This window comes from Eurosta solidaginis, chromosome 1 (genome assembly GCF_040869045.1).
Source record: "Eurosta solidaginis isolate ZX-2024a chromosome 1, ASM4086904v1, whole genome shotgun sequence".
NCBI classification, from domain to species: Eukaryota; Metazoa; Arthropoda; class Insecta; order Diptera; family Tephritidae; genus Eurosta; species Eurosta solidaginis.
The window spans coordinates 75,843,990-75,859,558 of record NC_090319.1 but is presented as its reverse complement, the minus strand read 5'-3'; the positions used below and the strand labels follow the sequence as shown (position 1 = coordinate 75,859,558).

Sequence of the window (15,569 nt, the reverse complement as noted above, 5' to 3'; positions counted from 1 at the left end):
ACGGCGAACCATGTACTCCTGGAGTGTGACGCAATCTCAAGACGTAGGGCTAAGTTTATGGGCTCACTATAGCCAGAGCATTCTCACATCAAATCCCTCAAGCCAGGTGAACTGCTAGGGTTCATCAGAGATGTCGGCTTGGATGAGGTGCTGTGAAGTAGCTGAGGGCGCAGTGCGATCCTCAATTAATTATCTATCTATGAGAGCTCGTCTCGCTCAGATTCGATTTTAATATTGCAGTAGGCTAAGCTCCTCTATGTCTCTTAACACCAATGTCTTCATAGGCTAACCCTTTTAAAGCAGCCAGATTCCTCGGATGAGTGAACGCACTTATTGGATGGTGCAAAGCACTGCTATAAGAAGAAGCATGGAAGAACATGCCACAAATGGTGGAGCAACTGCTCCATAAGCTAGGCTAGGTTGAACTTGCGAGTCAAAAAAAGACTTCGCACATACTGAATTAATTACTTCAACGATCAGACGCAAAAATACAATTAAGCAACTGGACTCTAGCTATGATCAGAAGTATCAGAACTAGTCTTTTGTGCATCTTACTTAAAACTCACTTTCCGGACTCTATAACAGGCCATCAACAGTCACATATAATGGGAGGTTTGCCAATGCTTACAATGGGGTTTGTCTATTTTCAGCCCATTCAAGTCACCTGGACCGGATGGGGTCTATCCATATCTGTTACAGCAGGAAATGAACCACATAGCCCCAGCCTCTCCAACCTCTATATAAAGCATCTATACTGCTCGGCTACATTCCAAACATGTGCATCGAGGCCTAGAAATGTTAATAATAATAATAATCTTTTTGCACTTGATCCACAATTTGTAGTACTGGAATCACAGTCCAACAGATCCACTTAATATTAAAGAGCTTTTTGGCTCATATGTCTTATGCATTATAAAGTAGCACGCACATTTGAGTTAGGCATCACACAAAATTGTTTTCAGGCAATACTTACCTCCGCAACGTGAGAATGTACCAGGCGGTCCGTAGCTAAGCTTTTGTATGGTGCATTTTTCTATTGGTGCTGTCGGCTTACAATAGGATGTCCGATTCGCCCATGGCATTGGTTGTGGAGCTTGTGGACAATTTGGCAAATAACTAAGCTTATAAACCGTACATTTTTCGACGGGTCCATCGGAACGACACACTCCAGGTCGAGGTCTTATTGGATCAGGACGCCTGAACTCGCAAACATTAACTGGCATATAGGACAGCTTATTGATGGTACAACGTTCCATACCGCCCGTTGGGCGGCAAATAAGTGATTGTGGACGTATGGGAGCACGACGACAAATCGGTTTAGGTACAAAATCATGCTTCTGCGTTGTAATGCTATAAAGTGGGCCGCATGGTTTAAGACAATTTTCCTTCGGACGTATAGGTTGTGTGCGTGCTACACAACAGTTTGGTTGATATGAAAGCTGCAATGGTAGCGAAACTTTAGAGAACGTATTTGATAACTTATTTTTGGAAAATTACCTTCTGAACAGTGCATTTTTCCAGTGGACCCGTTGGCATACATATACCAGGGCTGGGACGTATCGGATCGGGTCGACAGCAGCGCGCATCCACCGGCATGTAACTCAGTTTGTAAACCGTGCAACCATCAGTACGATCGGTACCTAACTGTTTGATGCTATGCAACGGCACAACTGGCGCAGTACGTGCCGTACAACAATTAGGCAAATAGCTGAGGTTATACGTAGTGCAAAGATTTTCATAGGGTGGTGGCACACAACGTACCTTTTCGGCCCATGGCATTGGCTCTTTAGGTAATGGACATACCGGTAGATAACTTAACTTTTGTATGGTACATTTTTCACTCGGCCCAGTAGCTCTTTGTATATTATACGTCTGCACAATTGGTTTAGGTGGTGGATTCCGGCAAACATCTATTGGCATATAAGACAACCGATTAATGGTGCAACGCTCCAACGGATCACATGGTTTGCATATGCCATTCATAGGACGTATCGGCTCACGTTTACTGTAACCTTTCGGCACAAAGTCATGTTTCTGTGAAGTCATAGCATAAAGTGGACCACAAAAGCGTAAACCATTGTCGGGTGGACGTATCGGTGCAGTACGTCCTGGTGCACAGGGTGGTAAATATGATAGCTTTTGTACAGTACACGATTCCATGCGGCCAGAATTGGGAACTATGTTGGGACATGGACGTATTGGCTTTGCGCGATAACAATCACCGCAATTTGCAAAATACGAGCGTTTATATATCGTAGCCGTTTCCATTCGTGCGGTGGAACGCATTATGCACGACACTGGGCGTATGGGTTGAGCTCGTGCTGGCTGTTGGTAACAGCAGCCCGCATAGTCGCCGCAATCGCAACGACAATTACAGTCGCCCCCTGGCGGACACGGCGTATAATCGACGGGTGTCTGACAAGGGTCACACTTGGGCGGGCAATACTGATCACAAGCCATGCTCGCATCCCCAGCACAACCGCCATCTGTCGGACATGGATTACCAGCAGGGCTGCGTGTAAAAGAAAAATACAAATAAAAATTGTAAGATTGATAAAAAAAAATCCACAATTGCACCCTGCTTTCCTTCTTCCACTACTTACTCACACATCGCAGTGGCGCTTAGTTTCTTTATTTAGGACTGCGGGTCTATTGCTTCGATTGGGTCCAGAGTTACTTATTTGCAATTACACAAAAACACGGGTTTGATTAAATTTTGATTGTTTGACTGCTCGAAAAGGAGCAGGAATTTTTGAAAATATATAAAACAAAAAACACAGCGGACAAATTTGAAATTTTGTGAACGACAAAAACGGAAATGTGCTCGGTTTCAAGTCGAAAACTGATTTAAAATTCAAGTGATTGCTAGACAAAGTACGTACACGCCCGCAGGGGTAGGCGGCAGGTGAAAAATCCTCCTGGAAAAGGCATTGAATATAAAATACGGAATTTCTATTAGGATCTCTCACACACGCCACCTGGTGGAGAGTGCTAAAGGTTATGAGCCCTAAAACCAAATTATATCAATTCCACCGTTTAAACAACTAAAATAGTAGCATTGAAAAAACTTTTCGTGATGGACGTTATCACACCAAAAGATCGAAAAACTGTCCTTATCCTGATGACTAATTACGCAGCCTCAACTGATGCCCACTAAAAGATATGGGGTTATGGGGGCTTAGAATATACCCGCGGTAGGTATACCTGCCGTAAGAGGCGACTTAAATCCTATTCCTTAGGTCATAGACAAAATCCACCACAGTCTCACAGGCTTCGCTGGCTAGATCGTGTTATGCGATTGGATGAAGACGCCGGCCAAGAAAGTATTTCAGTTGGCACCGCAATTTGGAAGCAGAAGTAGGAGAGACCTACACTGAGATAGGAAAGGCAGGTGCATTAAGGCTTGACCTCTTTCGCGATAACTGACGGCAATTGGGAACACCAAGGGAGGGCAAGTCTTTCTCCACATGCCCCTCGCGAGTCAGTGGGGGGGTCGCACTTCCTCTGCTTTCAAACTGCAGTGTCGACTGAAATACTTTTTTTTGCCATTCGCATTACATGGCCTAGTCATCGAAGCTTTTGCATTTTTATTCGCTGCAATATGGTCATATCTGCTTAAAATCCATACAGCTCATCATTATGCCTCTTTCGCTACTCGCCATCGGCATCACGGACAGGACCATAAATCCTCCGGTGAACTTTTCTCTCGAACACTCCAAGAGCCATATCATATTCTCTAAACACCGTCCATGATTCCGAGCTATACACCAGGACAGGTGTGATGAGCGACTTGTAGAACGTGATTTTTGTTCGGTGAGAAATGACTTTACTTTTTAATTGCCTACTAATCCAAAGTTGAACTTGTTGGCCATTTGATTTCTAGGCTGGCATTGTTCTTGCTGTTCACGGGATGGAATTTATATTCGTCAGTAGTGACGTGGCTACCAAGACCCGGGTACGCCAATTATTTCATGGCTGACAGCAAGTGCTTCGTCTTGTCCTCATTTACCGCAAGACCCACTTTTTTTATATTTATCTAACCCATAGAAGGGCGAACTCACAACGCGTTTGTTAAGGCTAATAATATGAATATCAGCAGCAGGTAGACCGTGATCAGTAATGTAATTATTTTCCGGTCTCTTAAGATATCTATCAAATATTGCGGTCCCTTGCGGTCGATTGTTCCAACATGGCTGTACTGTTGTTGTTATACCGATAAGGTTACTCCCCGAAGGTTTTGGGGAGTGTTATCGATGTGATGGTCCTTTGCCGGATACAGATCCGGTACGCTCCGGTAACACAGCAGCATTATGGTGCTAGCGCGACCATTTCGGCCACATTAAACCTTCAGGCCATACCTCCCTCCCCACCCACAAGTTCCATGAGGAGCTTGGGGTCGCCAGAGCCTCGTCTGTTAGTGAAACAGGATTCGCCAAGGATTCGTGAGGTTGACAATTGGGTTTGGAGAAGCTATATATTGCGCTGGCAACCTGAAAGGGTTGCGCTACACAGCCCCTTGAATGTGGTATTTTAGTCGCCTCTTACGACAGGCATACCTACCGCGGGTATATTCTGACCCCCTAACCCGCTGGGGAACATACTTGTAGTATAAACAGACATGGTTGTACTCGATCCCTTCAGTTTTGACATTTATTGTGGAGTGCCCTATCCAGAGACTATGGGTGCCATGAGATTGTCCTTCGAAAATAGGACTAGATGTGCCGTCTTTTATCTGGCTGTGAAGATTCATACTGATTTAATACAAGAGTGAAGCCAATACTTGCGGCCTAAGCTTGATGGCCTACAACTACGCAAAGCGCAGCACTTACGAAATTACGTAAACAGCGTACGATAATCGAGCATGCAAGATACACATAGCGTTCCGTGTATATACATAGGTAAGCACAGAATCGAAAGAAGAGTTTACCGCCAATTTCACGTAGGAGCGTTGAATTTTGTGATATCTTTATAAACAACAAAATTCAACGCTCCTACATGAAATTGGCGGTACATGAATTGGTCAATTCTGGTCCATGCCTAACTTACAGGTTGAAAATGTTGAGAAATGTCATTTACGGCGTACCACACTCTCGGGAAAATTAAGCGGTCGTATGGAGCGCGAGAAACGTGATAGCATATATGTACCCAGTGCAGATGTCACACTGCTAGCCACAGGCGCCATCGCACCCGTTAGAGTAAAACAAGGAGAAACCCTATGCAAATCTACAATTGCTGCCCCGATTAGTATTGAGGCCAGACGAATGCTTGACGTGTGGTATTACCGTCAACAGATTAATAGTGAATTGGAACGCTTCAACGCATTTTATTATCAATGGTATCCTTCCTCCAGCGGGTTTGGGGGTCAGAATATACCCGCGGTAGGTATGCCTGTCGTAAGAGGCGACTAAAATACCAGATTCAAGGGGCTGTGTAGCGCAACCCTTCAGGTTGCCAGCGTAATATACAGCTTTTCCAAACTCAATTGTCAACCTCACCTATCCGCGGCGAATCCCATTTCACTAAAAGACGAGGCTCTGGGGAGGGAGGGATGGCCTGAAGTTTTAATGTGGCCAAATAAATCGTTCCCGAGATGGTCGGGCTTACACCTTAATGGTGCTGTGTTACCGGAGCGTACCGGATCTGTATCCGGCAAAGGACCATCACATAGATAACACTCCCCAAAGCCTTCGGGGAGAAACCTTATCGCTACAAGAACAACCAACACGTTTGTATAAAAACCATATCGTTTTTAAACCACTCGTAATAATTTCACTCTTGTCAGTGCCTCGTTCAAATGATATTTTTACCGACCGGGTGCTCTAGAGTAGTCCCTAATACTTTGCGAACCGTAGTTTTTATAGCTTCTTGCTGTTCACGGCTTATCTAGTAATGCAGTGCTTTACATAAAAATAAATATTTTTCAAAGAATTATTGAAGTGAACGAATAATGATGTAAATAAATATAAATAATTGATTCAAATTCGAGCTAATTGAATATGTAATTGCATCAGCAGAAGTCAATTAGATTTCTAATTGTAAAGATAACCCAATTTTTTTGCTAATGGTAACTAATTGCAATTAGATTTACCATAAGAATAAAAATTTCAATTATCTAATGAGAATTAGTTGAACTATTTCTAATTGTTTAATGAATTAGAGAATATAAACCAATTGCATCATGTGGTTTCATGTGGTCATACTAATTGGAATTTAGCATGTATGGTATAAAATTCATTGTTTAGTCAACAAATATATTCATAAAAGATTCAAAAAGCTGAATCAAAAATTATTATAAATTTTTGATCACCTAAAGCAAACACATATGATTCAAATATGATTCCAAAACGTGATTGAAAAACTATATTCAGTTTTTGTTCATAGAAAGGTAAGCATATTTGAATATTCTTTTTGTTTATTTTTATGAAATATTAAAATTTAATCATCAAAGGACTTCAAAAATGATTCCAAAAAGTGATCGAAAAATTATTTATGAAATGAATATTCAGGTGTTCTCATCCAGTTGACGTTTTCCCTTATTCTGACAAGTTCGGCATGCATATTTAGAGGGTTATCTATCATACAGAATTGCATTTGAGTTCTACTACGATCGTAGTAGATTTTACTATACGTTTAGAAATATTATAACTATGTAAGCCGTTACTAGAACTGTTTAGCCAAACAGATTAACGTAACTTTGTATTCCCTAAGAATATATACAGCCCGATTCTAAACGAAAATTCCGTGCCCGTTTTTTCCCTTCTCCCATTCCTCGTATTCTAAATAAAAATTCCTTGTGAGTTTTTTCACTTCTCCCTTTCCTCCTATTCTGAACAATGTTCGAAAAAGCGGAAACCGGTTATGGGAGAAAACTAGTTATTATGAATGTGAGGGAGAGGGAGATTTCTCTGTCATTTCATATGAGTTTTTTCACTAGTTAAATTAAAGGGAATGCATCAAAATAGTTAAAGGAAATTGGTTCTTTTAAGAAAAAACACTTATTTGTACAAATTTGTGCTAAAATATGTATTTACACAGTATTTCCACTGTTAATACAACAACAACAAAAACCACTATATTCATTATTTTAAGTCGAAAAGTATATCATAATCAACGGAAGAGCTCTTTGTATATTTGATGCAGCCATCCAGAAATTGCGCAAGAATTTTTTAAGAAGGCTTAAAGAGAGTTTGGCATATGGCCAAAGGCGAAATCAACTCGACTTGGCCGCCAGAAAATTGCTTTGCAGAATGAATGCATGCAACTCCGGCGGATTTGTGTTATCCCGCCGTCTTCTTCTTCTTATGATCCTCTGTTGATGTTGCTGTGGCACCAATTCATTACTTATTCCAGTGAATACCACATGAAATGCAATAATATGCATTGTTTATACCTTATTTCTTAATTTCAAACAAATTCGCAACAATAATTAAACTTTTCAATTTTTTAAACAGATAGAATAAGAAATGCGCAACGAAATTTCAAGTGACAAAACAACTGACTTCGAAAATTCTAAATTCCTATTCCCCAATTATTCTTCTCCCTGGGAGAAAAGAATTGGAGGAATTTTTCCGCGGGAATAAAAAAATCCGCGAGAACAAAATTCCGCGAGAAAATTTAGAATTGGTCTGATAGACAAAATTTTGCAGAAAACTAATTTATTTGAAGAATTTGTACGAGAAAGTAAGCAATCAAAATTTATTACTTTTGAAATACACGTAAATACTGGCAATCAGAGCTGTCAAAATGTGAGGTTATGTTTTTGACATCACCTTTACTATCCCATCATGGTTTTTGATCATCAAAAGTGTACATTTTTTATTATTTCTTTTGTTCAATTGTATGATAACACAGTCAGAAAGAGTAATCAAATTGCATTGATATGTAGGGAAATTCAAAATTTATTCACCTAAATGCTGAGTGGGTTTCCTCTATTGATGATTAGTCTAGAGTAGAGAATTAAATCAAATAGTGACTCACCACTTTCATTTTCGACATTGCTACCCTAGGTGGAGAGTTGCGCGTTTGCATCTCCTCCCAGTATCAATACACCTTAAGTAGCTTCCAACAGCTTCCTAACGATTGATGTCGGCACCGTCTTGTCATGGGCAAGACAAATTGAAGATAGCCTGATTTGACCCATACTCAAGCTCAGTTGTTGTGTCTTCCTCGCTAAATTGAGGAAGAAACAAAACATTAAGTTTTGTACTAACAAGTATACACGATCTAGGCGTTCCCGAGGTGCCCCAACTTACCAATGTGTAGCCGGTCGACTTGAGTTCGCAAATGTTTTGTCCTACCACCCACGGCTCCTGGATAAGGACAATATCCGCTGCCCCTTTAGATACCAGTCGGATCAGCAGTGCAGCGGAGGCTGCTTTACAGTGGTGCAGGTTTATCTGGAGAATCCCGCACCATCATCGGTCCCTTCTTGAGCGTGGAGTTAGCCGCATCTCCCATCATCAGCTCCTCCTCCGTATATTGCAGGTGTAACCCGCCTATACCTATGGATTATGTAGACGAGGTGTAGCCGTCCAACGTATCCGGCTCATCCCCATCTGCCTTCATATCTACGTCCTCGTCGCTCTCTTCTTCTGGCTCGTTGCTATAAACTTTTATGGTGACGGTGTCTAATCCATAGTTGATCTCGCCTCCAGTTTTCTTCAGTACTGTCAGCGATTCCTCGTTCAGTAAGAGGACAACCTGACGTGTGGCTTTGTCCCCTTTCCCCACGTTGACAACTCTCCAGTTGGCGGCTGGGAGCGTCGGGTTGAGAATCCTTATCATATTGAGTATTCTCTCCGGTTCAGCTGGTTTTGCCGGTAGCCACACACTTGCTCGTGGCCGTCACGGTATATCTTTGAAGTCAACCGCCCTGAGCTTCGATCCAGGATAGACTTCACCCACGGATTCTATCGCCTTTTTGTAGATAGCTGCGGACCTCTCGTCTCCGCATGCCACAACCTTGATGCTGCCCTGGAACCACCCGGCGTCCTTGCATACCGGTGGCGGTCCAGGATTGCGCATAAGCACATCCAGGGTAATGTTTGACAGCTCGCTCTTCACCCATTTCCATTTGTCCTTCTTGACTGTCTTCCTGATTGTCGTCAAGGACACGTAGCAGGATTTTGTCCTTGATCACTTCTGCAAAAGAGCGCCCATGCACCTTCGGCCTCTTTGATTTGGTAGGCACTACTTCCGCCGGCCTTGCCCTTTTGGTTGCCGCTTGTGGCTCCCTCTCTTCTGCCAGACGAAAGTCCGGTATCACCTCTTTCGCCCATTTAATTTCAGCCGGGATTTCTCCCACGTTGTCGCTTTCCGCTCTACTCACGAGGTCTGGCATACGTGCGGATCTGGTTAGAGACCTTGCAGCCGCTTTCCTGTGCTTATATCCAATTTCACTGGGGTTTGGCTGCTCATTTGGCTTCATGAAGGCCATGGGTGTCGGTGGTGGGCCACGCGGGGCCTGCGTACCAGCTTCAACTGAGGCTGCATTCTGCACACCTACTGTGTATCTGCTCGTGTCAGGTGTATCCCGGGGAACACCCCTTTGCCCTGCCTCACTGCCGCAAGTTTTGTTGGGGAGAGGGTTCTGACCCGGCATCGCAACTGGTCCTGAACCATTCCCTTTTTTAGCTATCGTCTGACGGTTAGAATGACCCTGCATCGCACTAGTTACTGCTGTGGTGGGCAGAGGCCCTCCCGGCTTTTGAAGAGCGCCAGTCTCTATTGGTTTTGTTGCTTTCGCGTTTTTTTGTTGTTGGTTTCTATGCATATTGCCACGAGTGGCGGAGAAAAGGAACGTCCACCCGGGAAGAGATCCGCAATACCCGGGTAAGGTCTTCATACAACCTGGTGCGACCTGGTGCCAGGAGGGCTCCGTTCGCGACTGGGCTATTTAGGGGCCTCCAGCCTGGCTGATCCTCGGCACGGAAACGCATAACGCCTTGATCCAGCCCCGAGAAGGAAAGGAAACAGGAAAGAAAAAGTAATAGAAAGATACCCCAGAAACCATTTCCGTATAACCAGACCATTAATGAGTCAGGCACACAGCTCTGATTCCTGATCTTAGCTGGGCACCGTCCTGACATCGCACAGGCACAATACTGTAGTGTCCATTACCAGTCGGCACCCTCTTGGAGGGTTCAGTTGGGGATTTGTGCCAACCAGAAGTAATAGTAATGTCTCTTAAAAATTTACATGACAGAGCCTCGGCTGCTAAAGAAGCAGAATTTGCCACGGATAGGTAAGGTTGACAATTGGGTTGGAGAAGCTATAAATTACGCTGGCAACCCGTTGAAAGGGTTGCGCCACATAACCTCTTGAATCATTTGGGTATTTTAGTCGCCTTTTACGACAAGCATACCTGTAGCGAGTAGATTCTAAGCAACTTAACCCGCTGGGCTTATCCGTAAGTGTTGTGAAAAAACAAACGGAAGTGTACCGTTTTTACTGTCGTTTTTTTTTTACCGCACTACGGATAACCCCAGCGGGCTAAGGGGCTTAGAATATACCCGCGGCATTTGGAAACTGTTTCGGGACCATTTTAGGTACCACAGTTTCCAGATCTATGAGTTGTCCCGAAATGATACTTAAAAGAATCTCGAAGCGATCCTATAAAAGTCTTGAAATGGTATCGGAATGATCCAGAATATGTCCTGAAACGATCATGTAACTGTCCCGAAATGGTTCCGTATAGTCTTGAAATGATCCAAGAGTTGTCCCGAGATTATACCTAAAATCACCCCGAAGCGATCCTGTAACAGTCCTAAAATGGTTTTGAAATGATCCAGAAGTTGTGCCGAAATGATCCTGAAATTGTTCCGAATTCGTCCCGAAATGATTCTGCAGGGATTCGATGACTGTCCCGAAATCATTTCGATACCTAAAATTAATTTGCAAGCGATCCTGACATTTTTCCGTATTGGTTCTGATATAGTCACGAAATGATTCTGAAAGCATTCCGAAATGTTTACGAATGAGTCCCAAAATGGTCTAAGAATATACAATACAGTTCCAACCCTTTAAAATTTTTATCGAAGTCTGACAATTCTTTACGAATGGACAAAGGTTGAATTTAGCTCTATATATGTAAGTTGACATGCATTCCCCCAGAATGAAATATAATGAAGAAAAACAGCAAAAGTAAATAAATAAGGTTGTCTAAGTTTGGGTGTAACCGAACATTATATACTCAGCGTGAGCTTCAATTGTACATTTCATTTCAGATAAATTACTTTTCTACATAACACGTGGCACCGCTCGTTTACAAAAAATGTCTCCCCATTTCCTCTTACAATAAAACTTGAAAAGTGAAATATCATTGATTCAAAACTATTTTTTGCTAAGTTATAGCTTATTATTCTAGTCTACGACGCTTTAATTTGTTTTATATCTAAGTTGCCGTGGTCCTTAACCGATTCCGTCCATTTTTACTAGAAATATTTTCTGCTATAAGGAAAATTTGTGTACCCAATTTTATTACGATCCGTTAATTTTACTTCGAGTTATGGCTCCCGAAACATAGAAAATTGCTTAGTCATAAAAGGAGCGGTGCCACGCCCATTTTTTTAATTTGAAGTTTTTCCTATTTACTGCTATAATTCCACTTGGGAAATGAAATACCATTGTTATAAAGCTTTTTTTTGCAAAGATATAGTTTATTTTATACGTCCGCGACCAATTTAAAAATCTTTTATATAAAAGTGGGTGTGGTCCTTAACCGATTTCGTAAATTTTTCTTCCAAGCATTCCTTATAGTAAAGGCAACCTCTCTGCCGATAGGTTTAACGATTTTTGATTTATGGTTAATAATATTTGTAAAATTGATTTTATCACAATTGGGCGGTGCCACGCCCATTTTAAAAATGTTTTTCAAATTTTTATCAAGTCTCAATATAAGTCCACATGTAAAATTTCAACATTCTAGGTGTATTATTTACTAAAGGTTTTTTGTGTTTCCAAAATGTTATGTATATAAAAAGTGGGCGTGGTTAACATCCGATTTCGCTCATTTTCAATAGCAATCTATTCTGGGTCCAGATAAGCTCGTGTACCAAATTTGGTGAAGATATCTCCATATTTACTCAAGTTATCGTGTTAACGGACAGACGGACGGACATGGATCAATCAAATTTTTTTCGACGCTGATGATTTTGATATATGGAAGTCTATATCTATCTCGATTCCTTTATACCTGTACAACCTACCGTTATCCAATCAAAGTTAATATACTCTGTGTGCAAAGTACGCTGAGTATAAAAAATGAAGAATACATTTCGGAAATTTGTGTAATGAATTTTGCGGACGAATAGGTCCGGCCCATTTTTATATTTTATTCACACAATTCTGAAATAAATATTCCCTCGTCACTGCTTTAAATAATGCGCGTATTCAGTTTTGGTTTGTTTTATTGAAACTTTAAATTTTTTAAATTAATTTTAGATTTTTTCAACTAAAGATCTAACTCTTTTCAAAGAAGTTTATATTATTTACTGTTATTTAAGAATAGTTTAGTTGTTTCTTGTAAATATCTTCCGATTGGATGCAGGTTTGCAAATGTTGCTTTTGTTCTAAAGATTTCGAGCATTTTGAGTTTTAAAAATGATAATAGGCCAGGTTTCAAAATTTACAATGGCAATTTATCTTATTTTTATCGTTCTCGCCTTTTATTCAATGACGTATAAAACAATGAATTTCATGACATTTTGAAATGGTAAACCCCAGCTCTTCCTCTTTTTGCTTTGAGGGAGTTCTGTACTCCTCTTGCTTGCTGCTTGTATGTTGCTGCTGTTACTATTTCTGTTTGTGTTTATGGTATTAACTTTGATTCTTTTAACTTTTCTTGATTTAAATTTTTTGTATATTCAACTAGATTTTGTTACCAATACATAACATCATTATTTTCAAGTTTTAATTTTACTTGATTCTTCTTCTTGTTGATTAGAAGACTCGCGCTTATTTCTTGTTAATCATATATTGTCTACAGAATCAGCATCATCTTCAGAACTAATCTCATCACCAAACTCGATATCTTCATCGAAACCGTCTTCGACAAAGGTGACTGTGTCATTGATGCGCACCGATTCGGGAAATTCACCATATGTTTTCAAATTTCTCGCTTCATCTGGTGTATATTTCAAGATGACATCAGCTTTTGAATCTTGATAATCACGTAGACCGACCAGAATAATGTCGCCTTGATTGATCCACACCTGAAAAGGACATAGGGGAAGTGCTTTAATTTTTTTAATAATAATGTGGCCAAGGCATTAACAATTCCGTTTCAAAAATTCCCTACCTAAGCGAACTTTTGAAAAACATAGTATTCATACTCGAATTTGTTTCAAACCCGCTGATTCCAGAATTCGGTTGTTTAACCATCCCACCGCAGATTCGTTTTGTTGAGGGTGGATAATTGATGTATATTGAAACGATTATCCGTTATCCCTTGATTTGGAGACAATTTTCGTACGACACTGAAGATGGCGCAACGCCGAAACCGGTTTGTCTCCAAACAAAATTTGGCAAGGGATGATGGAAGATCGTTCCAATATACATCATTGCAGCATTATTTCAATACATTTAGGCTAAAATAGTGTTTTCTTTAACAAAATATTTCGTTAAGGGTTTCTTCAAAGATAGACGAAAGTTTTTTAGTCCGGGGAAAACTCACATAAAAACGAAAACGACGACCTTTTAACCAATGTCCAGACAGTGCTTAGATTATGGTGTGAACACTTCTCAGCCATATTAAATGGAGACAGCGATGTACCACCTGAGGTCGCAACCGATGATGATGATTAGGACGAAGTCAGAATAGGAATAACCAGATTCAAAAAGCGAGGCCGAGGGCGTTGATGGATTGCCTGCGGAGCTTATCAATCGGCCTTCCTAGTATCGCATTTAAAGTCCTCTCTCGTACAACAAAAATTAAGCTCTACAAGTCACTTATCCGTACCCATCCTGCTATATGTGCAGAAGTATGGAGAGTGACAACATCTGATAAGACGGCTCTGTGAGTGTGCGAGCGAAAAGTTCTTCCAAAGATTTACATACATACCTCTACGCGTTGGCGACGGCGAGTACCGAAGAAGATTTAATGATGAACTCAAGAAGGTGTTCTTATCGGAACCAGTCTACGGAAGTAGAGGAAAAGAACCGCCATCACTCCGAAGGACAAGGCGGTAAACGATTTTAATTCTCTTGGTGTTACCAATTAGCACCAGTTATAAATAAAAAAAAAAATAATAAATGTAAGGCGCGATAACCTCCGAAGAGATCTAAGGCCGAGCTTCTCTTCCAATTTGCGTCGTGCTCGTCTTGATTTTCCCTACAAATTGGCCGGACGGGACCTACATGTTTTATGCCGACTCCGAACGGCATCTGCAAGGCAGATGAGTTTGCATTGAGAGCTTTTCATGGCAGAAATACACTCGGAGCGCTTGCCAAACACTGCCGAGGGGCGACCCCGCTTAGAAAAACTTTCTTCTAATTGAAAAACCTTATTTCTAAAATTTTGATCTTGCTTTGCCCGTGGTGCGAACCCAGGGCATACGGTGTGGCAGGCGGAGCACGCTACCATCACACCACGGTGGCTGCCATAGCACCAGTTAGTCCTACGCAAAAGCGACTGGCGCGTCAAACCCGTTTAAACGGTTAAGCGCTAAATAAATTAGTCTATATATTGAATTCTTTATTAAACATTTCATGAACACGAAATGGTATATTAACTTTGGTCCGATGTTTGTAACGTTGAGAAATATAGAAGATACACTCACCATTAAGTATACCGAATTGATCAGGGCGACGAACTGAGTTGATATAGCCATGTCCGTCTGTCCGTCCGTCCGTCTGTCTGTTTGAACGCAAACTAGTCCCTCATATTTTGAGATATCTCAATGAAATTTGGCACAAGGATGTATTTTTGTATTATATTAGACATTTGTCGGATCCGGTAGGATCGGACCACTATAACATATATCTCCCATACAACCGATCGTTCAGATAAGACGATCTTGGACATTCATGTCGCAATTTAGAAAGTATAAACGTGAAACTCGGTGATATATATTGTAATATATCACAGAAGATGTACTGAAAAAATCACTTTGATCGGAGCTATATATAGTTATATCCCATACAACCCATCGTTCAGATAGAAAGATTTTTAACATATTGAGGATACTCCGTGAGACTAAGCCTCTTTGTAGACATTCTCTACCACAAACTTCAATCGATTTCTGTCTGTCCGTTAACACGATAACTTGAGTCAATATTGAGATATCTTCGCCAAATTTGGTACACGAGCTTATCTGGACCCAGAATAGATTTGTATTGAAAATCAGCGAAATCGGATGATAACCACGCCCACTTTTTATATATATAACATTTTGGAAAACACAAAAACCTGATATTTTAGTAAATAATACACGTAGAATGTTGAAATTTGAGGTGTGGACTGATATTGAGACTCTTGATAAAAATTTTAAATTAAAATTTAATTTAATTTTTAAAATGGGCGTGGCACCGCCCAATTGTGATAAAATCAATTTTACAAATATAATTAATCA

General features: G+C 41.0%; 2 protein-coding genes across 3 annotated transcripts in view; both read right to left on the bottom strand.

Annotated features, from left to right (window-relative positions):
• The window catches only part of LOC137235232 (stabilizer of axonemal microtubules 1), a 47,530-nt gene extending 42,620 nt beyond the window's left edge, over positions 1–4,910 (bottom strand). The window contains exons 1-3 of the mRNA XM_067758327.1: positions 2,604–4,910; positions 1,498–2,512; positions 974–1,439 (exon numbers count right to left, since the gene is read on the bottom strand). Of these exons, the coding sequence (XP_067614428.1) occupies positions 974–1,439; positions 1,498–2,512; positions 2,604–2,611 (1,489 nt within the window). The 5' untranslated portion in view covers positions 2,612–4,910. The remainder of the gene's footprint in view (positions 1–973; positions 1,440–1,497; positions 2,513–2,603) is intronic.
• Positions 4,911–12,389: 7,479 nt separating this feature from the next.
• eIF1A (eukaryotic translation initiation factor 1A) overlaps positions 12,390–15,569 on the bottom strand; it is a 90,753-nt gene continuing 87,573 nt past the window's right edge. For both annotated transcript variants that reach the window (XM_067758323.1, XM_067758325.1), the window contains exon 3: positions 12,390–13,211. In XM_067758323.1, the coding sequence (XP_067614424.1) occupies positions 12,969–13,211 (243 nt within the window). In that variant the 3' untranslated portion in view covers positions 12,390–12,968. The remainder of the gene's footprint in view (positions 13,212–15,569) is intronic.